At 32.8% G+C, this 26,991-nt stretch overlaps 1 protein-coding gene across 1 annotated transcript in view; it reads right to left on the bottom strand.

Annotated features, from left to right (window-relative positions):
- Positions 1-1,073: 1,073 nt before the first annotated feature.
- Positions 1,074-26,991, bottom strand: part of TBC1D32 (TBC1 domain family member 32) — a 181,137-nt gene continuing 155,219 nt past the window's right edge. Inside the window, exons 32-34 of the mRNA XM_082633325.1 lie at positions 25,078-25,218; positions 12,671-12,859; positions 1,074-2,870 (exon numbers count right to left, since the gene is read on the bottom strand). Coding sequence (XP_082489451.1) covers positions 2,751-2,870; positions 12,671-12,859; positions 25,078-25,218 — 450 coding nt within the window. The 3' untranslated portion in view covers positions 1,074-2,750. The remainder of the gene's footprint in view (positions 2,871-12,670; positions 12,860-25,077; positions 25,219-26,991) is intronic.

Raw genomic sequence — 26,991 nt, 5'->3', positions numbered from 1 at the left:
TAAACAACTATTTCATTTACTCTCAATCTCCTAAAACCTACCAAAGTTTTTACCATCCTCATAGCTGATGACTTTGTTTTCTCAGTGAAATAGGGAACAGTAACTTCCAGAAATGTCCATCCTGTGTCTGTGCCCATTTAAACTGTCTCCTCTTCTGTTACTTTGAATGAAGCGTCCATGTTCCAGGCAAAGGCTGATTCCAAAACTTATTAACTAGATACCATTCCCCTACCACTTATCATGACATTCAGCCTAGCATTTCTCTTTTCAGCATCATCAGTTTTTCCTTCCTTACTACATCATTTCTACCCACGTATGTTACCCTTTCCCATCTTTAAAGTCTTTTGATCCCATGCCTACTCTAGCTACCACATGCATTCTCTTTCCCTGTAACAGCAATACTCCTAGAAAGAGCAGTTTCCAAAATCTTTCCTCTCAGCATCATTTAAACCAGCTCCAAACTTTTGCCCTCACTACTCCATCAAAACTACTCTTATCAAGGTCAACAAATTCAAAGGTCAATTCTCATTTATCTTTATAACTGTCTTTTCAGTTTTAAAGTTATTCACCTTCCCACAAAGACAGTGGACTCTCTGAATGGAGGTACTGTATCTCATTTATCCTACCTTGAATATTAAAAATATTTCATTATATGTGTAATACTCACAATATGTCTGTATAATGAATGACCAAAGAAATTTCCTTAACATCTTGGAACTAGAAAATCAAACTAGAGCACACCATAATTTAATAATCATAAATCTAGGTAGAATCCTGTTAGCAAGTTTAGATGAATTTCTGAGACTTACTTTACTTTCACAGATTCTTTAGATGCCTGAACATGCAGAGGCAAAACTACAAAGATGAAATTTTGAAAACAGATATTTGAAGATGTATATATGAACACTTAAATTTTTCACAAATTTGTTTACATTGTATTATAAAATATAACTATAATAAATCCTGTAAAATGTATAAAGTCCTCCTTCACAAATTAGAAATAAGTCCTAAGAACTTATACTTTAAATAATTAAAAATAAAATGGAGAAGACAGGGCTGTATTTATTTCTACTCTAAAGAGTATTCTTAAAATAAAAATAGGTACAAAAATAATTCACAATGGTAGCTACAAGAACTATCATATTTTATAATGTTATTTCACCAAATTGCTAAGTCATTGTTCATAACGTATTTATCAAATGAAAATGAAAGCCTTCTGGCTCCAGCTGAAGTCACTTTTCCACAATGTAATTATTATCTAGATCTTGCTTCAGTTTTCAATCGAAATCACCAATGAATATTATAAAATTAAGTTATAGTTCCTTCTCCATTTGTATTTCCAATTACCATGTAAGACCTTTTAAAAAGAAATAAAGCTGCAAGTTTCTCAGGACCAATAACAACATCTCAGGAACAGAATGGGAAAAACCAGAAACATGTATTACAGGTTCTGTGGAACAGCTTTTCAAAATTAAGTTTGAAAGTAGACAAAACTTGGTGTTTTGAGTAACCTGGGGCCTTCTTACTTAATTCATATCAGCCAGAGCTAAAGTGAGCAATATGTCAAATTAACTTGCTCAATTTTCTTTTCTTAACTTTTTCAATGCCCTTTAGGAACACCATTACTGAGAAGCTATTGTTGGCATTTACAGAACAAAAACTGATTTTGGAAGGTTGATACTACAATTGTCTAAATATCACAAAAATGAAAATTGTATGGTACCAGTTATTTCATCATACTAAAAGGAAAAATAGAGTCTGTAGATAAGCCATTTTTGGTTGGGGGAAAAAAAGGCTCCAGAATGGTTTTAATGGTTGATTTATATTTAAATGTAAGCAATGAATACAAAATGACCTCTACCTATAATTTTTAAAACTTGTTGAAATTGCTGACTGAAAAATTAATATTTTTGTGTCTTATCTTTCATATATTAAATATGACGGTTATAAGAAAATAGAGCCTAGCATATTAATCTCACTGGAGCAGAGCCTTCTATTTAAATAAAACATTGTGTTGTCATTTAAAATAATTTACAAATCTATTCTCTTTAATGTTTTCAAGTTCAGTACAAATCATATCTATCACTGAGTAAACCGCATAACAAACGAGAGTCAAATGCATATCAGTATGAAATAACCAATCTATCTTTTAAATGAACCATGTAGAGACTACATTTCATATGAAAAATTATAAATTGATATAGGTATCAAAAGCACTTCCTAGAAAAACAATTATGGCTGACGACAACAATTTTCCTACCACTTGCCATGATAAATATCATTTGTTCCTCCATATGTAAAATAAGCAGTTATGGTTTTGCCTATTTTCCTTTATATGTAAAGACATAAAAATGAAGAAAACAATTGTCTTCCTTGTCTCTATGGAATCTCTCTGGCTGGTCAATTATTTACAATACTGCTGCTACTTTCCAAACTCATTGGAAAAAATATTTTAATCATCCTGGGAAGAAGGAAATGTAGGTTAAGACTAACTCTTAAACATAAAGAACTTTAAATAAGCTAGATTTGATTCTAAAACAACCTTACACAACAACAAATTTCCAAAAATGAATTCACTTCAATTGAGCCAATACCTACTCAAATATATTATTATATTCAAAAACTCTCAGTACTGATTTACAATACTGTGTATTCACAAAGCATATGTTGTTATAGATACAGAAAAGTCAAGTCCCTCTGTCTCCTTTAAAAATAAATAAAACATAAAATTAAATTGCGTGTTCCATGATCTATGTGCTTTGCACTCTAATGTTCCACATGTCTCTCAGCAGCACTGGTCGGTAGTTTTGTTCCAAAATTTTCATGTATTCAAAGTAATCACTCACTCGAAACCCATGCAGTGCTTCTTCCTGTCAAAAAATAGAAAGAGACGTTCATTCGCTTGGGTAAAGACACACAATTCTAAGTTAATAAGTTTTAAACAGTTAATGTATCATTTTTTTTCAGCTATAGATGGGGGTTTTATGTTTCTAATAAATGTGTAACTGTTTTATTTAGTAGGCTATATGTATATGATAGCAAAAAAACATGTCCCTAGGAAACAAGGTTGCCTGTTTTCAAAACCAAAAATGCTTTACCGCTAACAAAAAAACAAGATAATGAAATCTTCCTAATATTTAAGATATAAGTTTCAATTATAGAATGATTGTTCACATTTGTAATTAGTAAAGACTCTAAAGCTTATCAAAGCATATTTATAATGTAAGAAATATCAGTTCTACAGCTACCGTTCATAAAATCTCCAACAGTCTGCAATTCATAATGTTGGTACTATGCATGTCTATACTAATTCGGAATTTAATGGTTAGTGTCCTAGATGAGGCACTCAAGAATGAAAAATAGTAGGAGCATCCATTTAGAATCTTAGACACTTTTAGGAAATTTTATGACTATTTCTTTTAGTATCTCCAAATACTCGCTATGCTATGCTTACCCTTCAAGGTAACAACAAAAAAATTCTGCAAAAGAAACATGATCCCTTAAAAAAAAAAAAAGAAAAAAGAAACATGATCCTTGATTCAATGTAATGTATTCTGTTAGAAGTTTTGGAGGTTATAAAAAATTTGGAGCAATTCATGCCTTTCTGGAGAAAATAGCTTAAAGGCAAAAGCTACTAACAATAAACAACAATTCAAAAGAATAAAATATAAGATATTATCATATACCAAATATTGTGTTAGAGACAGTCTGTAGATGAGAGACATCAGTGTAGGGTAGTTAGAAAAACATCATAAGTTCTCAGTAAGAATGGATGTTTTTAAAGGCCTCAGATGTCACTAGTCACTACTAGATTAGTAATAGTTCACAGCTTGCACATAACTTGGGAGAACAGTACACTTACTTGCCACATACCACCTAAAATCTGGGTAATTTGAGGGAAAAGTTAATTGGTACTTTAAAAAGAAGTATTATTACTGATCTACAAGGCTGATATTATAATTAAGAAAACTAAATTATGTTAAGTTATATGCATAAGATTACACTTTTAAGACTAGAGCTAATACCCTCAAACATAAAAATTTGAACTTTACTCTTAATTTTAAAATACTTGTGACATTATCCATTCCTTCATTTCTTCATTCATTAACCTCATTCATTCCCTTATTGTATGTAAAGTCCTTGGTTATACAGTGAAGACCCAAAGATGAGTGACACGGGTCTCTGTCCTAAAACATTAACAACTGAGGTATATATCATATCTCCAGTTTTATGTATAAGCAACTGAATCAAAAGGAAGATGTTCATCTTATGAATGGCAGAAATACTATGTAAATTTCTCTCTATCAAACATATTTCAGGGCCTCCCTGGTGGCGCAGTGGTTGAGAGTCCGCCTGCCAATGCAGGGGATGCGGGTTCGTGCCCCGGTCTGGGAGGATCCCATGTGCCGCGGAGCGGCTGGGCCCGTGAGCCATGGCCGCTGGGCCTGCGCGTCCGGAGCCTGTGCTCCGCAACGGGAGAGGCCACAGCGGTGAGAGGCCCGCATACCGCAAAAAAAAAAAAAAAAAAAAAAAAAAAAAAAAAAAACATATTTCACTTTGTTCTTTGCGCAAAAAACAGGATTGAAGTAAGACCAATCTTACTGGTCAAGAATTCACTTTAAATGGTTATAGTTGTAGTCATGGAACTATTTATGAAGTTATCCATTCTCTTCATTCAAATTATGTGTGATTTGACATTAATCACCCTTTCACTAAAACTATACCTAACTTGGAAAAGAATTATAGTAATGTGATATTCTAACCAGAAGAAAAAAACCCTAATGTCAGAAAAATTGTCTTAGTACATATTCATGATTTTTAAAAGAATGCTTATTGTTCATTAAATGTGAATTACAATAGATGACAGCATTTGAACAATAACTCTAATAATTCTTTCTGGGCAAAAATAAGCAAAACCTATTTTAACATCTTTTAATTATTGCTCCACTTTAATTTAAAAATAAAAACTACCTATGGAGAACCATAGCTATTACTTGGTTTAAAAATACTTTTTTCCTTAAAACATGTTTTTTGAATTATGGCTTCCATTTTGGACATTAATTTTAAAATAAAGAGAAAATACTCTGATAATTATACTGAAGAGACACCCATAAAATGGCAAGTAAAGTTGAGGTCTTATTTCATAAGAGAAAGATAAGGCTATTAAGGTCTTATTTCATAATGAATTAAACATTCATTTTAAAAGGAATGTTTTTAAATTATATAGATTTAAAATTCACAGGCAATTTTAACTCTGAATAAAATTTTAGAATCTCTGAATTCCACTTTGTCTTCAAAGTGGAATATGTTTCATTTTATCCAAAATGTTCTCTTATAGTCTTTTCAGTGAACTAATTTTCTTTGTAATTATGACCATTTAGACTGCCAGCTTATCATTCAAGTTATAAAGGACCATTTCCTCAGAATACTGCTTTATTATCATTTCATTTATAGACATAAGTATATTGGACTCTATAAAAATATGAATTCCCTTATTCTTTAAATAGGTAGGCATATGTAATTATATAAGGTAACATTATCCCATTTTATATAAACAGTGCACTATTTGTTCAAGTTTTGTTTTAATAAGTTACTTCTGGAGTAGTTTCTCTTGGTTGGGAAGTCCATTATGTGTATATTGCATTTTCTTTTTCTGCCTAGTGGCTTTTCAACCAGTGTGCCTTCAATGATTTGCTTTTTTTCATTAATGTTGGGTTTCAAATGTTGACCCATCAGAAAAGCATTAAAAATTACCATCCTAAACCACAATGCTGTGTGTGTATTCAATTATATAATATGACATATACACAGCTTCCCTCTCTCCTTTGTACATAGAATCTAGTTTCAAGTATGTATCCACTGGTTTTCTTTTACTACTGAGAGCACTTAATTAGAAGTTCCACTGAATTTAGGATTTTTTTTTTTTGCAGTACGTGGGCCTCTCACTGTTGTGGCCTATCCCATTGCGGAGCACAGGCTCCGGATGCGCAGTCTCAGTGGCCATGGCTCACGGGCCCAGCCGCTCCATGGCATGTGGGATCTTCCCGGACCGGGGCACGAACCTGTGTCCCCTGCATCGGCAGGTGGACTCCCAACCACTGTGCCACCAGGGAAGCCCCTAGGATTTTTAAAAGTAAACAGACTGGTCAATGATACACTAGAAAGAGCACAGGATTTGGATTCAAACCAAAAAAGGGTTAAAACTCACCTGTAATAGTTACTAGATGTATGAACCTGGGAAAGTTTACAGATTCTCTAAGCCTCAATTTTACAAAGGTTGAATAACAGCATAAATTGTGTCTGAACTCTTTACCATGAATTATAAAGCCTTATGTGATCTGACTCCTGTCTCATCTCTGACCATTCTTACTCCCTCACCTTGTTTTGGCCACAATGGTCATCTTGACACTTTCTAAGTGGGCCAAGCTCATTCCAACCTCTGAGCCTTTGCACTTGTCTTTCTTCTCATTTAGAAAGATTCTGTACAGAAATCTTTGCATTGCTTTTTTTCCTTTGCTTCATTCAGGTTTCTGATTAGCCTCACTGGGCTAATTAGCCTCAGAGTAGCCTTCACTGGGCTCTTTATCTAAACAGCACCTATGAATCTCACTCTCTGACTCCCTTACTGTGTTTGATTTCTTTATAATAAGATCTATCAATACCTGAAATATTATATATTTATTCACATATTATTTATCTACTGGTAGAATGTTAAGGTCAATTTGGCAAGGCCATGGCCTATTCTTGTGACTACAACGATGCCTGGAAACAGATGCTGGACAATGGTCAATGAGTGAATGAGCAGTACCTGTTAATCCCTTTGCCGAGTGCCTGGCATTCAATAAGCACTCACGGTATTAACGGTGGTCATAATAACATTTTTATTAACCTTTCTCTGAAATGGTTGAGCTAGATTTTCTTGAACTGCCAATTTGTAATGTTAAGTGTGGACAGGCCCATTAAAGATTATTGACTCTAGTCTCTGCTCTTCAACCCCCTACCAAAAATGTAAGAGAACAATTCACTTAAAATATTAAGCTATTACTGTCCTTTCTTACAACTTCTCAAGAATATGCCTATTATGGAAATCAAGCTATACCTATAATTTCAATCATTATTTTTATCAAAGTTTTCAAAAATAGTTTCCAGCAGAAATGTTTTTAGACCTACTGCAAGCCCTGTAAATTGGGAATTTGAATTGAAGATAAGGACTTTCAGGGTGGTAAATAGATACAAAGTGTGAAAAGATGAAGTGTGCTACCATGACATGCCTTAGTTTTAAGATTTTAGGACCAAGTTTAGGTATTTTCTGATATACCGTTTCCCTAATATTTAATTATTAATGCATTCAAAAGGTGATTTAAAAAAAGATAATAGCTCTTTATAGTGTATGGAGGAAAAAAAGTAAGATACGTCACTCTGGGTTAAATTGGAACAAACAGTCAGCTCATTAATCATCACCAGGAGGCATATAAAATAAGTTTGCCACAAAAGGTATATAGAACTTACTATCCACTAAGGTAACTTAACAAAGGATCCGTATTAATGTCATCTCTCACATAGGAAGCACCAAATTATACAGTTAGAGTTACATGAGAGAAGGGGTTTTGTGAACTTAGTTCTGCTCGTTACCCTTGCTAGAGATGACCTCTTGTGTGTTATGTCTGAACTACCATATAAAAAAGGACCTTCCTTCCTGGTCAAAGCGGTAGAAACACAAACAACCTGTAAGTCACGTTTCTTCTAGTATATTCTTCCTAGAGTGGTATAATTAGAAATTCCTGGGCCCAATATTTCCCAAACTTCTGAATCCCTCGCGTTCAAGCTCCAAAGGTAACATTTTCACATATTCTAAAGGTTGCAAGCTCCTTGAGATTTTATACTAAAATCTGACAACGTAGGCCTCTGTCATGAAAACTCTGTCTTAGTAGGTCTGGGAGGAATCTAGGTATATCAGTTTTAATAAGGACCCTAGTGATTTTTAAGATCAGGAAAGTTTAGACAGAAAGTGTAGTTCTGGAGAGAACATGATGTTCTTAAATATTTAGGATAAAGTGTGCATTCGTAAAGACTTTAACTCAGCTGAGGGGTACATGGCATGTGTGATGACTACAGAGATGATTAAATTTTGGCTGGGTAAATGAGGGAATAGGCCTTGATCAGATACAAGGTAAGAGAATGTTCCTGACATAGATCTGCAGTATACGCCTGGTATTACTACATGATATAATACCAAGATGTCTCAGGAGCTGGAGAAGAAAATGGGAGCAAAAGTATATAGTCTAGCAATGGATCCAGGAGAAAATCCTGTTTCCTTTGCTGTGTTGTTTGCACATTTTTTCTTAAGTAAAAAAAACAAAACAAAACAAAAAAAAAACAAGAGAAGGATGAACAGAGATGTAGAAACTCAAATAACTGCTACTTTTTTTTTAAAGCACTTGCAATGTGTCAGATAATGTTCTAGAAGTATTTTACAGATATCATCTCATTTAGTTCCTCAACAACTCTATGTGATAGGTATTATTTCATGCCCAGTTAGACAGATGAGAAAACTGAAGCATGGAGAGGTAAGCAACATGCCCAAGCTTACAGAGAGTGGCAGAATTTAACTTGAGGTGGACTCAAGTGATATAAGGTCAATGCAGAAAACATAACTGAAAACCACAGTTGAATAATATTGAGCATGTTGTGTCTGATCCTTTGGATGGTGAATTATTTTTAATACTATAAACACTTTTGTCTTTTGAGAGCTTAGTATACAATTATTTTTTTTGTTTTCAGTCTGATCTCCATTTCTTACCCTGTTAACATGCTCAGGTAACCACAGCTGCAATAGTAACAACAACAACAAAAACCATCTTGACAATTTACTGATGGATTGAAATTAATCTGATTTTTACATAATTATAAATTGATTTTGCTATAATATGCAGGATTTAGTTGAAGCATTTTAATTAAGTATTTTGAGTCTTCACAGCCTGATTTTCACTGGAAGGCAATCTTCTCCTAGCCTGGCATTTCAGTGACGTTTGTCCCCAGGTTGAATTCATAAACTAAAACCTAGATCACTGTCAGCCTATTACCATGCAGAGGAATGCAATACAGCCAGTCTGCTAAAACAGTGGGTCTTCTGAAGTACTATCGAAGTAATTCTCCCTACACTTGTTGCTTGTGTGTGTGTGGGTGCATGACATGAGAGAGAGAGAGAGAGAGAGAGAGAGAGAGAGAGAGAGAGAGAGAGAGAGAGAGAGAGATCCATTAAAAACAAACCAACTCAACTTTAGACTTTCAAGTCTGAGATATTTGAGAATATTTCTTTTGTCGGATGATGTTTTTGTTTCTGTATGTTTGATGCCTACAGATTTTCTGAAACATCATCTGTCACAGAAAACTGTTAGGTCCAAGGACTAAGCTCTTCAGCACACCTTTAGAAGTTGCCTTCTAGGTCAGCACTAATCTATCAGTCACCACAGTGTGGGAATAATGCATACTGCATTATTATAGTTGCTCTATTATCCAACCCACATTCTTGTTGTGTCTAAAAAGATATTGTGAAAAACTCAGACAACACCTTGCTGATAAACTTATACCCATGGCATTCATCTAATCTTTTAGTGGTTTAATCAAATGAGGAAACACAAACAAGTTTTATTGCTTGTTTTTTTTTTTTTTAGTAAACCTGTGTTAAGAAATTTCAAGTCATCTTTATAATATACTGATCATGAAGAACTGTTCAGTGGCCTACCAGAAATGCAAACACTGAGTCTAGATTCAATTACCTGATTTAAAATCTTGAGCCTAAACCAAAATGAATACAGAATGAGTTGGTATTTTGTCTATACTACATGCCTCAGACAGATTTTTATTTCTAAAGTAATATTTCCAACATGCCCCTTCTGTCAGTAATGAAACTTAAAACGAGGAAAAGAACTGCGTATTTTCAATCTTCTGGAATCATCTCATTATCTCAAGTTTCTCGGGATAACTGATAATACTGTAACTGAAAACATGCTTGTGGTTTTTCAGTATATTGGAAACTAATTCAATTGGGCCTGATTATTTGAACTTATTTACCACAGTCAGATGCTTGTTCTATCCATTTTTATATAATGATTAATATCCTCCTTTTAAAAAGTAGTTTTATTACAAAAGAAGCATGGTCCCATTATTCAAAAATTAAAAAAAAAAAAGCCCAAAGTAAAAGTCCCCTGTTTTACTCTACATCCTCTTTCCTCTCAGAAGCAGTCATTATTAAATATGTAGAGTCAGGGCACAACATATAATCTATGTAAGAATATTATTATGGCTGTGGTATGTAGTTATATGGAGAATTATTGATAAGTTTTTTTCCTTTTGAACAAGTCTGAGATTTTGGATCAGACATAAAACATAATTTCCAAGGTTTAATCTCCCTAACTGTAGTTTAAGGAGGACTTTTAAAATCATATATCTTTCTGATGGGGGGGATCTTTTGAGGGGAGGAAGAATAAAAATCACTTCCTTAATCAAAATTTCATGATTGGGTAATATGTGAATAAGTGAAAAATAGTATACATATGTTTACATACTTTGCAAAGAAGAGATTATAACAGGGCTTAATGGAGTATTTAAAGGGGTATGTATGCATATTTAAAAATTAACTACATTGGAATCTATCTCACAAGAAAAATACCCACCAAAAGAAATGTGACTGTGAGACCTACCTGCTGAAATAAAACAAAAATTACAGTGAAGTCACGGTATTAGAAAGGTATTAGAAAGGCATTTTTCCTAATACCTCAGATGAATGCAAATAGCAGGAGTAAGAAGTAAGGTTGGTTCCAGGACAAGTGCTAAAATTAATTCTTTGCTAACGTGTTCTTACTTTGGATTTAAACCAATTCAATTAATATTTTAGTAATTTAAATAGGACTTAGGTAATAAAGATAATCTTTTTACCCTCACTTTAAAATTCTTTAAATTTAAGCTTTAAATTGACAGCATTATGCTCAGAACACAACAGAGTTTGGGAAATATTTAAAGAGGTCACCATATGTAAACCCTATTATGATTTTTCCTGGCAGTAATCAAGAAAGGGATGAAACTGCAATAATCACCAACATGAATCAGATTTAAAGGTCATGAAATATAAGGATATCCTTCTGGTAGAAAGGAAGATGTTAGTAATGTTTGTTTATTATTCAATGTGAATAAAAACTAAGTTCATTCATCTTTCCCTTTATATTTATTTACATTGTTTACTCTCTCAACAAGTATTTATTGAGCACCTGCTCTGTGTCAGGTGCTGTTCAAGGCACTGAAAAATACATTAGTAAACGAGATAGACAAAATCACAATCTTTGTGGAGCTTACACATTATACTGGGGAAGATTGACAAAAACATATCTAAAATAATTTCAGCCAGTGACAAACACTATAAGAGAAACTAAAGTAGGATAAGAGGTTAGATAATTATAGGTTAGGAGATATAAAAATATAAGAGTTTGGGGAAATTTCAGACTGAAATCTCTATAACTGACCACTGCAACTAATGAAAATGTCCCTTACTGAAAAGGAACCCACATTTTGTCCTCAACATAATTCTCATTTACTTAACCATCCCTGTTCTCCAAATTACCTCTTACAGACCACTTTTTTCTTTTTCTACCTAAGATTTCCTTCTACATGTATGACCATTGTCTTGTTATACTTTATTTCATTAAAAATGTTTCTAAGATCATAATTCTATTGATATATGTAGGAAGTTTGAGACCTTTTGAATTCAGTATTTATGAAGTAAAAATGCTTGATAGTTTCACAATCTTAAATGATCAATAACATGTACTTACAAAAAATCATCATTAAATGAAAAATAACTGATAAGTATCTAATGGTAAAGAATAAAGATAAAATTAATTCACGTAGAAATTATCTGTCCACCTAGAAAAAATCTAATATTGGTTTTGGTGTATGTATGCATATTCGTGCATATGTGTGTCTGAGGGTAGCAGGGGGAGGGAAACATATTTTAAATTCAAGGAAAGATTTTAACTTAAAACAAAAAGTTGGATTTCCAGCAAGAATCACACATAGAGATATATTTATATATCTTGTATTTTCTAAAGTCCAGAGCTTCAAAAGTCCCATTATTGTGAGAAAGAAAGCTATGTCTTGCTTTAAAATATTAACTTATATATAGTAGTGAGTTCTTTAAAAGAGTGTTATGATAGAATCTTTCATGGAAACCTTTTAAAAAATATTTGATAGTTTAGAAAAATATCAAGGTATAGGCAATTACATTAAATGTTTTTAAGAAGTATCAAAGCTCTGTATTAACACACAGTAACTTGAACTTTTATTGACTAAATAAGATCTAGGAATATCCAAAAAAAAAAAAAGCCCTTTTGGCACAGCATACTGGCTGAAAGCAAAATTTTGTAGCCAGGCAGCTTAACTTCATATCCCAGGCCCACCACTCTCTAGCACCATTCACCAGCTGTAAAATTTTGGGTAATTTACTTACCTCGGTGCCTCGGTTTCCTCATCTCTAAAATAAAGATAATACCTACCTCTCAAGGTTGTTTATAGGATTTCATGAGTGTCTAGAAAAATATCTGGCATTAAGACACCCCATCAAAGTTGACCATTAACTTTCAGCCAAAATTTTTCCTCTAGAAGTAAAGTTACTTACTTTTAGGAAAACCTGCAGATCTTGAATCTGAGTGTGCTGTAGAATGTCTTGCTGTAGATGTTTGAATATAGCTATACAGATATACACTTGATAATCAGGACCAAGGAAAATACAAGTAGCAATATAATGGCAGATTTCTATCCAATCTAAATAATTCCAAAAACACTGAGTTATCCATTGCAGGCAAATCTAGGAAAAAAAAAAGAATTTAGTTCATTAGAAAGCTTATAAAGCCATATTTGACTTTTAAAAAACAGTACCCAATAATTCACACAAAACCAATGAAGAGCTTAGCATTTAATCAAAATAGAAAGACATTTTGCATACAAGAAGCCTAATAAGGATGCTTAACCTATTTGCCTAATGTGTGAGAAAAGTTTCATGGCCTTGGGATTCAGGACTTAGGGGTAACTGATGGTGTTCACACTTCATATGCTATTGCTAAATGCCTTCTTTAGTCATATTTTCCTCCTCTCACCATAACACCAGTCTGCTCTCTACAGATAACAAATGCTGAGACTATTTTAATTCAGAGATGGGAGCTTTTTCTATCCTACCTATAATCACAGATGTATAATTATGCAGATGATGATTGTTAAATATGCATATGGACTCTTGCTGAATCAGAAAACAATTTAAACCAACTAAAATTATATAACATAAAAACTGAGAGCTAATGAATAGAATTCAAAAATGAGACTTTTTACAAAAATCATTTACTTTACTTTCTGAATAATATTTTTCAGATTATAAAAGCAATACATACCCATCACAAAAACAAACAGAAAACTTTAAAAAAATACAATGATGAACATTGTTAATATTTTGGTACATTAATGTTGTGGGTGGAATTGTGTCTCCCCCAAAAAATATGTCCAAGTCCTAAACCCCAGGACCTATGAATGTGACATTATTTGAAAACAGCATCTTTACAGAGGTAATCAAGTTAAAATGAGATCATTAGGGTGAACCCTATTCCAATATGACTGGTATCAAGGAAACTGAACAATCTGAACACACACAGAAGGTAGATGTTGAAAGGACACACGTGGAGAATGTCACGTGAAGACAGAAGATTGGAGTGATGCATCTATAAGCCAAGAAATATCTAAGGCTACCAGAAGCTAGGAGAGAGCTATCAAACAGTTCTTTCCCCAGTGCCTTCAAAGGGAACAGAGCCTTGCCAACACTTTTATCCCCCAAAACTGTGAGATGATAAATTTCTGTTGTTTTAAGTTACTGGCTTTGTAGTACTTTGATACTACAGTCCTGGGAAACTAAGACAATTACTTTCCAATATTTTAATTTTTATTTATGATTTACAATTTACCACTGAGGAAAGATTTCTTTAATTGAACCTCTCTTCCCTATAGTTTTATTCTTTAGAGGTGGGAGGGAACGGGAACACATATGGAGGCTTATCTCAATTTGTCATAGATAAAGTAGACATACACAAATTTTCCTGTTTTGTTCCATTGTTTTGACCTTTAAAAAGTATATTATTGAACAGTTTCTAAAATTTGCTTTTATTTCCGATTCAGTTTAGAGGGATGCTGCTTCTGCTTTTAACTGCCTTTATCAAGGTGTAAGAGTTTGCGGAGGTTGTCGTAACAAGGTAACAGACTGGGTGACTTAAACAACAGAAATTTATCTTCTCTAGATTTTGGAGAAGCCCACAGTTAAGGTATTGGCAAGGTTGGTTTCTTCTGAGGCCTCTCTCCTTGGCTTGTAAATGGCCGTCTTCTCCCGACGTCCAAATAGACATGATGGACTTTTTTCTTTAACATTTTTATTATGGAATTATTCCAAATAAACATAAAAGGAAAAAAGCAGTACATGAACTAGACCCATCAAAGCTTCAAAATTCTGACTGGCTGATATGTCTGAAGTCGATTTTCCTGTACAGGTTCCCCCTCTTTAAAAATTTTAAGATAAAACACATCGTAAGTTGCTATATGTTACATCTGTTTGCTTTAAAACAAAATCAATTTTTCATTTCATTTACCACACATGACAAAAACAACAATCCAGAATAATAATACCAACATGACCACAAGCAATATGATTACTTAAAACAGTAGTATTTTTGCTGTTTTATTTGTCATTTAGACAACATATTACTTGGCATGTACAGTCAAATTACTGTGTTTTAAAGTGCCTTTTAGGGTGTGGAGAAAAAGAAACCCTCCTATACTGTTGGTGGGAATGTAAACTGGTGCAGACACTATGGAGAACAGTATGGAGGTCCCGTAAAAACTAAAAATATGATCCAGCAATGCTACTCCTGGGCATATATCTGGAGAAAACTCTAATTTGAAAACATACATGCACCCCGATGTTCACTGCAGCACTATTTACAATAGCCAAGACACGGAAGCAACCTAAGTGTCCATCGACAGATGACTGAATAATGAAGATGTGGCACATATACACAATGGAATATTACTCAGCCATAAAAAAGAATGAAATAATGCCATTTGCAGCAACATGGATGGACCTAGAGATTATCACACTAAGTAAAGTAAGTCAGACAGAGAAAGACAACTATCATATGGTATCACTTATATGTGGAATCTAAAAAGAACGATATAAATGAACTTATTTACAAAACAGAGACTCACAGACATAGAAAACAAACTTACGGTTACCAGAGGGGATAACAGCAGGTGCAGGAGATAAATTAGGAGTGTGGGATTAACATATATACACTACTATACATAAAATAGGTAAATGACAAGGACCTACTGTAGAGCACAGGGAACTATATTCAATGTCTTGTAATAACCTATAATGGAAAAGATTCTGAAAATAACATATATATATATACACACACATATATATGTATGTATAACTGAATCTCTTACACAACATTGTAAATTAACTATAATTTAAAAATGGTTAAATAAAATAAAGTGCCTCTTATAAGGTTATACTATCAAGTGGGTACTGTTAGGTTCATTTAATTATATGTATTTATATTATTATATGAACTATTTAAATGACTCCAAAGTAAAAAGACAAAGTAAGGTATATTTCCTGATTCTTCAGCTTATTCTTTTCCCTATCCCTATAAGAAATCATTTAACAAAATATGATACATTCTTTCATGTTTTTAATATAAGGATATTTGTACATGTATTTATATCTCCACCCTTTCTCATACAAATAGTATTGTACTAAACACTCTTTTTTGTCTCCACCTTTTTCTCACTTAACAAAAGATCCTGTATATCACTCCATGGCAATATACAGAGGTACTTCTCATTCATTTTTATAACTGCATAGGGCTACACTGTGGATAAACCATAACTCATTCAACAATCCCCTGTTTATGGACACTTGCATTATTTCTAATCTTTTGATACTATATGCTATAAAAACATATTTGTACACATACATTTTCAAAATTTTTGTCTGTGTATCTCTGGGATAGATTTCTATAAATGAGACTGCTGGATGAAAGGGTAAATGCACTTATGTTTTTGCTAGATACTGCCAAATTCCCTCTTATAATAAGTCTCAAAAATACACTATATTTTCAAAACCAAGCAGTTGAGGCTTTACAGTCATTGAGAAAATATTATTAGTAGTTTATGGAATAGGTTACAAAGAAAGTGAAACAAACTAGTTATGTTTTTATAGTAAACCAATGTTCCTTACACTGAATTATAATTTGAAACATTTGAATGTCTTTTTAGGATAAAGAGGGAGGAAAATCACTTATACAATATGCATCAAAATGTACCATAGCCTTCCTAGAAAATTTGGCTCCTTAATCATACTTAAGCTTATGCCAAAGCACATTAAGATGCAACACTGAGATAAACATAATTATTTTAGCTGAGGTAAATTATTCTCACTTGCATCTAGATATAAAAGAAACAATCTTCAAAATATTTACTTAATTCTTAAGTAAAAACATTGGTTAGAACAATTACTTATGGATACCTGATTAAGTCAAAATAGGTATGCTCTAAATGATCAAGTTTTATGATACAAAGACACTATTTTTAACAGTTCTTCTGGCATTATTTGTTCATCGTAGGAAGAATATTAGTAAAGTAAGATGTGGTTTAAAGTGAAGTCCTCGCTATCAGGGTGATATCAGTAAGTCAATTAACTCACTTCACTGATCCTGAATTTCTCCATTTGTCATGAAGTTAAAATTTTAAATGAAATAAGATCTAGAAACACACTTTTTATACTGCAAAAAGTTGTTATAAATAAAAAGATAGTATTTTTGTTGCACTTCTAGACAAGACACTGTGTCAGACACTTAAAGGACTTGAAGATAGGTCAGGCACACATACCTTTAAGGAATTTCAACTAGTAAGAAAGAGGTAAACACACAAATAATGATTCCACAAAGAAAAAGGTATATTTCTACCAGAAGAATAATACAGAAACTGCATACAAATTCAAAGCAGAATCATCTACTTGGAGGTGATCCAAAAAGCTTCCATTTGGACAGACATCAAGGATAAATACCTGACAAGTAAAGATGAGGCACAAGGAGGGAGAAGGTATCATTTCAAGTAGCAACATCAACAATGTGAGGAAAGGGAAAGCTTGGGGACATGCACATTTATGAATGTGACTGAACAAGGGGCATTCCCAGTCTTGAAATTTAGCTTTACACTTGTATAATTTCGCATTTTACAAAAGCACTATGTCACAAAATATGAAATAATAAAAGTTTTCTTTAATCCTGCTTTCATGGTGGGGGTAAATATATTCAGAGGATTATCCATGTTAGCCCACTTGCTGACACAGTATAGTACAATAATCACTGATATGCAGAATGACAACCCCAAGGAAAAAAAGATAAATCATTAAAGATAAAAGGTACTTCTTAAAGCATGAAAGTTACTAAAATACAATAAAGTTTTTTTTAACCAAAGAATAAAATTGGTCAAAAAGTTAGTTAGAACATGTGATTTTCTGTTCATTTAAAAAGAAAAAATATATATTTGAATTTTGATTTTCCTTCCAATCTCAGTTACTCAAACTCTAATCAACAAATTTATATTTCTAACTACATTTAATTTTTTGTATTCTAGTTAAGCTTATTATTTTTACTCTAGAGATCTGTATATTTTATTTAACAACCTGCTCACAAATTCCTTCATTAATCAACCAATCCCTTAGTGTCTATAAATACGCAACTTCAAAAAGCACTGCTCCTAATTAGATCAGAATGAATAAGCTTTGAAATACAAAATTTGCACCCAAATAATTACTTAACCACATATACCTAGTTACTTAAAAGTTGTTCTCATAGTTCATAATTAGCAATAAAATGGCAAATAATATAAACAAAGCAATGATACACACTTCTTAAGGCACAAAATGCTTAGCTCACATAAGGAGCCATTAAAAAGGCATTTTTACATTAGATAAATTTAAGAAACATACTAACATTACTACTCAGAAATAATGCAGTAGTTTTTATTAGGTAAACCTGCTACATGTATGCAGTTTCAAATTGATAAACATATATCAAATTGTTAAAGATGCCAAAATGATAAAGAGGTACCAAATTGATATAGTGGGGCCTTAGGTATTGCAAGTTTTTCCCCACAGTTTTTAGTAGTCCATTCTTAAAGTTTATATGTTAGCAATTTAATAAATGATTGGAGATATTAGACAATATACATCATATTAATCAAGACTACAATGACACAAGGAACTCTCAGGAACATATTGCTCCCTGGCTTGAATTATTAAAAAAAAATAGAAAGAATGGATTGTTGAGCTTATAGTAAATATTTAAGTAAGTACTTCCAAGCAAAATTAAACATTTTCTCTTTCAAAATTCTCAGAAGTGTTTTACGTACATACACAGAAAGAGCTAGAATTGGCACAGAAAGAATTGGCTTTTCCACTACATGCAATTCCTCTGTTATATTTAGAGTTCTTATTAAACATCAGGAAATTTAAAATTCAGCAGGCAGAGTAACCTGATGCAAGTAGATGTAATAAATGACATAAGGTCTCTTCAACATAAGTATAAAGGCACATATCATAATGTCAGGAACTATATTGTCTAGTTAAAAGAAAAAGACCCTCAGTAGGACAAATCCAAAGGAATGCAAGGATAGTTTACTATTAAAAAATCTATCAACATGTCCTATAAACAGGTCAAATAAGTTCCAAGATCAAGATAATCTTAACCATAAACGAACTTGACAAAATTCAACATTCTCACTTGAATAAAAGAAAGAAATCAAAATTCAATACCTTACATAGACTAGAAAGATTCTTCCATAGCATGACAGGGAAAAATACTCTCCATAAATGTTACTACTTAATGGTAAAATGCTGGATGAACTCCTAGTAAGCATTCAAGTCTAAAACAAGTAAGCCACTATTACTTAGTATTATACTGGAAAATTTTCCAAAAATTTTTTGTTGAAGTATAGTTGACTTAAAATGTTATATTAGTTTCAGATGTATAACACAGTAATTTTATATTTTTACAGATTATACTCCATATAAAGTTATTCTACAATACTGACTATATTTCCTATGCTGTAACATTTCATACTTAGTCGTGTGCACTTCTTAATCCCCTTCACCTATTTTGCCCCTCCACTCAACCCTCTCCCCTCTGGTAACTACTAGATTGTTCTCTGTATCTGAGAGTCTGCTTTTGGTTTGTGATATATGCACCTTAATGTTCATATTCAGCACTATTTATGATAGCCGAGATATGGAAGCAAAATAAGTGCCCATCAACAGATAAATTGGATAGAAAAGATGTGGTACATATATATACAATGGAATATTATTCAGCCATAAAAAAGAATAAAATTTTGCCATTTGGGACAACATGGGATGGACCTGGAGGGTATTATGCTTAATGAAAAATTACATAATTAAAAAAAGAATGAAGCAGAAATAAAGTACATTAGAAGGTTGGAGGAAAAAATTAACAAAAATCTAGAAAAAACATATAACCAAATTAACATACAAAAGCTAATGACTTTACTAGTTATTAATAATAACCAAAGAGAAAATAAAACTGAAAAAGGGATCAAGCTAAACTAATTAGAAATATCTGTAATGAGAAATGTACTAAACCTCTTTGGAAAAAGCTTCACAACTTCAGTAAAATATAACATAAAGAAAATAAATGTCAAAGCTTACCATGTTCCTAGATAGGAAAGTTGAGTACAGTGAGGATCTATAGTTTAACATAATAGCAATCTGAATTTCAAACTCAAATGCCACTTTGAACTGGGAAAAATTACCTTAAAGTGCACACAGAGGAACCATTAGGTAGAAATAGCTAAACTAACTTTTTAAGGACAGAGTTAGGAAGGAAATGATAGGCCTACTCTTACCCCACTTTAAGACACAATATAAAGTTACAATAAGTAAAATACAATAGTAAATAAGTAAATAGACAATATATTACAAAAGTAAGTATGTAAAATATTTATTACTCAAGAATTGAAGAGATTTGGATAGTGGTAGTTACTTTTAAAGACTATTTACAAGTTAATAGGAAACACTAATACAGGTGGGCAATTAATAGAAGATACATCTAGTTAACAAAGCTACGGAAATATAATCAACCTTATTAACGTTTAAAAAACTCCCCAAACCCCCCAAATTTTAAAAATTTAGCAATTAGTTTTAAAAAAGCCAAATACGCAGTCCTGAAGGACAGACAGTCTTTTCATTTTTCTTAGAACAAAAATCAAAGCAATTTGATAATATGCATCAAGAACCTTAAAAGTGTTCATATCTTTTTAAGTATTTCTACCTTCTGGGACTCTAACCTAAAGATTCTAAAATTAGAAAAAAGGTTTAAGTTCTACAATATTAAATTTGAGCCTGATAACATAGTGAAGAAACAATCCACACTCCACCAATGACGGACTAATTATGCACAGGAGGGAGACATCTGTGGCTACTGCATATGACCACATTTCCAACTCCAGGCCCTCAAAAAATCATTAAACCTTCCCAGTACCCCAAAAGCAGAGACAAGAACACTTATTGTTAGGCAAGATGCAGTATCTCACATACCAGATATGCAGTGGTGATGAGAATTCTTGCCCTTAGTTACCCTACTTGATCCTTACAGAAGCCTTATGAAGGAGATATTATCATCGCCATTAAAAATGCAAATGGAAATCAAAAGAAAGCTGGAGTAGCAATTCTCATATCAGACAAAATAGACTTTAAAATAAAGACTATTACAAGAGACAAAGAAGGACACTACATAATGATCAAGGGATCAATCCAAGAAGAACATAATAACAATTGTAAATATTTATGTACTTAACATAGAAGCACCTCAATACATAAGGCAAATGGTAACAGCCAGAAAAGGGGAAATTGACAGTAACACAATCATACTAGGGGACTTTAAAACCCCACTTTCAGCAATGGAGAGACCATCCAAAATGAAGACAAATAAGGAAACAAGCTTTAAATGACACATTAAACAAGATGGACTTAATTGGTATGTATAGGGCACTCTACCAAAAAAACAACAGAATAAACTTTCTTCTGAAGTGGTCATGGAATATTCTCCAGGAAAGATCATATCTTGGGTCACAAGTCAAGCCTTGGTAAATTTAAGAAAATTGAAATCGTATCAAGTATCTTTTCCGGCCACAATGCTATGAGACTAGATATCAATTACAGAAAAAAATCGGTAACAAATACAAACACATGGAGGCTAAACAATACAATACTAAATAACCAAGAGGTCACTGAAGAAATCAAAGAGGAAATCCAAAAATACCTAGAAACAAATGACAATGAAAACACAATGACCCAAAACCTATGGGATGCAGCAAAAGCAGTTTTAAGAGGGAAGTTTATAACAACACAATCCTACCTCAAGAAACAAGAAACATATCCAATCAACAACCTAACCTTACACCTAAACCAAACAGAGAAAGAAGAACAAAAACCCCAAAGTTAGCAGAAGGAAAGAAATCATAAAGATCAGATTAGAAATAAATGAAAAAGAAATGAAGGAAACAATAGCAAAGATCAATAAAACTAAAAGTTGGTTCTTTGAGAAGGTAAAGAAAACTGATAAACCATTAGCCAGACGCATCGAGAAAAAAAGGGAGAAGACTCAAATCAATAGAATTACAAATGAAAAAGGAGAAGTAACAACTGACACTGCAGTTGTTACAAAGAATCATGATACATTACTAAAAGTAACTATATGAAAATAAAATGGACAACCTGGAAGAAATGGACAAATTCTTAGAAGAGCACAATCTTCCGAGACTGAACCAGCAAGAAATAGAAAATATAAACAGACCAATGACAAGCACTGAAATTGAAACTGTGATTAAAAATCTTCCAACAAACAAAAGCCCACCACCAGATGGCTTCACAGGCGAATTCTATCAAACATTTAGAGAAGAGCTAACACCTATCCTTCTCAAACTCTTCCAAAATACAGCAGAGGGAGGAACACTCCCAAACTAATTCTGCGAGGCCACCATCACGCTGATACCAAAACCAGACAACGAGGTCACAAAGAAAGAAAACTACAGGCCAATATCACTGATGAACAAACATGCAAAAATCCTCAACAACATACTAGCAAACAGAATCCAACAGCACATTAAAAGGATCATACACCTTGATCAAGAGGGGTTTATCCCATGGATGCAAGGATTCTTCAGTATATGCAAATCAATCAATGTGATACACCATATTAACAAATTGAAGGAGAAAAACCATAGGATAATCTCAATAGATGCAGAAAAAGCTTTTGACAAAATTCAAAACCCATTTATGATAAAAACCCTCCAGAAAGTAGGCACAGAGGCAACCTACCTCAACATAATAAAGGCCATATATGACAAACCCACAGCCAACATTGTTCTCAGTGGTGAAAAACTGAAACCATTTCCATTAAGGTCAGCAACAAGACAAGGTTGCCCACTCTCACCACTATTACTCAACATAGTATTGGAAGTTTTAGCCACAGCCATCAGAGAAGAAAAAGAAATAAAAGGAATCCAGATCAGAGAAGAAGTAAAACTGTCACTGTCTGCAGATGACATTGATACTATACACAGAGAATCCTAAAGATGTTAACAGAAAACTACTAGAGCTAATCAATGAATTTGGTAAAGTAGCAGGATACAAAATTAATGCACAGAACACTCTTGCATTCCTATACACTGATGACAAAAAATTTGAAAGAGAAATTAAGGAAACACTCCCCTTTTCCACTGCAAAAAAAAAAAGAATAAAATACCTAGGAATAAACCTACCTAAGGAGACAAAAGATCTGTATGCAGAAAACTATAAGACACTGATGAAAGAAATTAAAGATGAGACAAACAGATGGAGAGATATACCACATTCTTATACTGGAAGAATAAACATTGTGAAAATGACTATACTTACCCAAAGAAATCTACAGATTCAATGCAATCCCTATCAAACTACCAATGGCATTTTTCACAGAACTAAAACAAAACATTTCGCAATTTGTATGGAAACACAAAAGACCCCGAATAGCCAAATCAATCTTGAGAAAGAAAAACAGAGCTGGAGGAATCAGGTTCCTGGGCTTCAGACTATACTACAAAGCTACAGTAATCAAGACAGTATGGTACTTGCACAAAAACAGAAATATAGATCAATGTTACAGGACAGAAACCCCAGAGATAAACCCACGCACAGTATGGACACCTTATCTTTGATAAAGGAGGCAAGAATATACAGTGGAGAAAAGACAGCCTCTTCAATAAGTGGTGCTGGGAAAACTGGACAACTACATGTAAAAGAATGAAATTAGAACACTCCCTAGCACCATACACAAAAATCAACTCAAAATGGATTAAAGACCTCAATGTAAGGCCAGACATTCTAAAACTTTTAGAGGAAAACATAGGCAGAACACTCTATGACATAAATCACAGCAAGATCCTTTTTGACCCACCTCCTAGAGAAAGGGAAATAAAAACAAACATAAAGAAATGGGACCTAATAATACTTAAAAGCCTTTGCACAGCAAAGGAAACCATAAACAAGACGAAAAGACAATCCTCAGAACAGGAGAAAATATTTGCAAATGAAGCAACTGACAAAGGATTAATCTCCAAAATATACAAGCAGTTCATGCAGCTCAATATCAAAAAAACAAACAACCCAATCCAAAAGTGGGCAGAAGACCTAAATAGACATTTCTCCAAAGAAGATATACAGACTGCCAACAAACACATGAAAGGATGCTCAACATCACTAATCATTAGAGAAATGCAAATCAAAACTACAATGAGGTATCACCTCACACCGGTCAGAATGGCCATCATCAAAAACTCTACAAACAATAAATGCTGGAGAGGGTGTGGAGAAAAGGGAACCCTCTTGCACTATTGGTGGGAATGTAAATTGATACAGCCACTATGGAGAACAGTATGGAGGTTTCTTCAAAAACTAAAAATAGAGCTACCATATGACACAGCAATCCCACTACTGGGCATATACCTGGAGAAAATCATAATTCAAAAAGAGTCATGTACCACAATGTTCATTGCAGCATTATCTACATAGCCAGGACATGGAAGCAACCTAAGTGTCCATCGACAGATTAATGGATAAAGAAGATGTGGTACATATATACAATGGAATATTACTCAGCCATAAAACAAAACGAAATTGAGTTATTTGTAGTGAGGTGGATAGACCTAGAGTCTGTCACACAGAGTGAAGTAAGGCAGAAAGAGAAAAACAAATACTGTATGGTAACATATATATGTGGAATTAAAAAAAAAAAAGGTTCTGAAGAACCTAGGGGCAGGGCAGGAATAAAGGTGCAGACATAGAGAAAGGACTTGAGGACTTGGGTGGGGGAAAGGTAAGCTGGGACGGAGGGAGAGAGTGGCATGGACATATATACACTACCAAATGTAAAATAGATAGCTAGTGGGAAGCAGCAACATAGCACAGGGAGATCAGCTAGGTGCTTTGTGACCATCTAGAGGGGTGGGATAGGGCGTGTGAGAGGGAAGTGCAAAGGGAGGGGATATGGGGATATATGTGTACGTACAGCTGATTCACTTTGTTATATAGCAGAAACTAACACACCATTGTAAAGCAATTATACTCCAATAAAGATGTTAAAAAAAAAAGCTACATGTCACAGACTTTCAGAATGTCTATGTCTTGAATAGCTGAAACAGAACTCAACATCTGTGAATGTCAGGGATCTACTATAAAGCAAACCTATATGTCATAAAAGACCTAGGGGAAAAAAGACAGTTTAAAGATTTAAACACATAGAGATGTATGACTACTTACAAAAATGATGTGATTAATTTCAATGTATTTCCTATATTTGATGAGAATGTAATTTTCTTTAAATACACTGAGATCTGGAAGTTGAAGAAATACTATTTCCTATGGATTACCTGTGATGGTGCAAAACCAGACATGTGAAAAGCTGAAAATACAAGTGGCACCTCTGCTTTCAGTAGCATTTCAATATAGTGAGTGCTGCAAAAATATACTGGATGAATGCCAGATTCTATAGTGTCAATAGGTAGGTACCTCTGTATAAAAGAGAAAAATTGAGAATTAATTAATATGCAGCTAATTTAAAACCAATCAAATTCATCTAAATCTTTTGCTCTAATTTGCTACTTCAAAATTACCATGGTGGCATAACAAGCTAGTGCAAATTTTATGTAAGTTAAAAAGTTAGAACATTAAACACTATAGAAAGATTAAAACTCAATAAAGGCAGTATGATATACCTTCCTTCCAAGATAAAGGAATAAAATTAACACTTTGTAATTGTGACAAATTGAATCCCTTATGGAATAATGGAGATGGATGTTGCATGAAAGAATAAATACATGGATGAGTACATAATAAATGCTTTACATTTTAAAACTAAGTATATTTCAATATGCTTATATATCCTTGGATTTAGTCAATGACTCTAAAACATCAAAAAGGTTTATTTAGTCTGTCAGCTCTTGGTATTTGCCTAATCCGCTTTTTCTAAGTTAATGTTAAATAACCCAAATCTAAGCTCTAGTTACTAATAAGTGAAATTGGGAAATCCATAAGAAATTTGTATCTAAAACTGTGATGCATTCCCAAAGTACTCAGGTTACCTATCTACAAATATATAAAATTTATTTCATATATTTTTATATTTATATGTCCATGTGTATATTATATGTATTATATATGTATAGATACATATACACATATATTTACAAAATTGCATTGCATTTTTCAGCCATTTCTTCATAAAGTCAGTTATTTTTTCAATTTAGTTCTTGGGTACAATTTATCATGAATGCTCAATGTTTTAATGAGTGTTACTTTAAACCCAACATCTAACCACAATACATTTTTTAAACAAAGAATAAACCTGAAGATGTAATTTTGTGTCAAGAAAAACTATTAGACTAGCAATTATATCCTACAAACTTACAATAAACATTGATACTCAAATTAGATCTGACTTCTGGAGAGCCCTTTTAACGTTTTTACCTTTACCAGGCAACTCAAACTTTTTTAATAAAAGAAAGTTAATACTTTAAAATCAAAAATCAAACTCATATATAACAATTACATAAGAGTTAAAATAAGGAGGATTTTTTCAAACTTTATACTGCTAAATGTTCTAAAGGATTTAGGTTTGAGTAATATATGAAAATTTCTGAAATCAGTGAGTTGATTTATCAGTAGTTTTTGTGTTTTATCATTCATTATGATAACTGGTTTACCATTTCACACTGTAGAAATATATATCTGCGGGAACATACACGTACAAATATGTATTTTATGATAGGTTCTTAGGGAGATATCTCACAGTACACAAAAAAATTAATGTTATATACTGACGGCTGAAGACATACATAGCATATTAAATGAACATCTTGTAGTCAACTTCAGATGGATGTGCAAAGAAAATTACTTTAGTTAAGAATAATAATATGAACTGAATGAGAATTGGTACCCTTTGATTTATCTTCTTTTGTTGAATACACAATGTGTTTCACTAATTACTATTTGTAGAGTAGAATTAATGACTCAAATATATGTAAAGCAAAATAAATCAACTTATACACATGTAATACTTTAATTTTCAATGCAAACTTAGCTAATAATTTTCTGAATATATATATATATGTAATAGTGTAAGAATATTGGCAATATTTCTTACACAGTGTTCTCTAATTTGCATTAAAAACAACATATTTAGAATAGGTTTGTATAGAGATGGAGATAATAGACTAATTAATTATATTCTCAAAGAAAATAAAACATTATTATGTAATGGATTCCCAAAGATAAGGCAAGAATTC

Source organism: Mesoplodon mirus, assembly GCF_964341445.2.
Source record: "Mesoplodon mirus genome assembly, chromosome: 10".
Classification (NCBI taxonomy): domain Eukaryota; kingdom Metazoa; phylum Chordata; class Mammalia; order Artiodactyla; family Ziphiidae; genus Mesoplodon; species Mesoplodon mirus.
The sequence above is the reverse complement of the archived record's forward strand: the minus strand, read 5'-3'. Positions and strand labels throughout refer to the sequence as shown.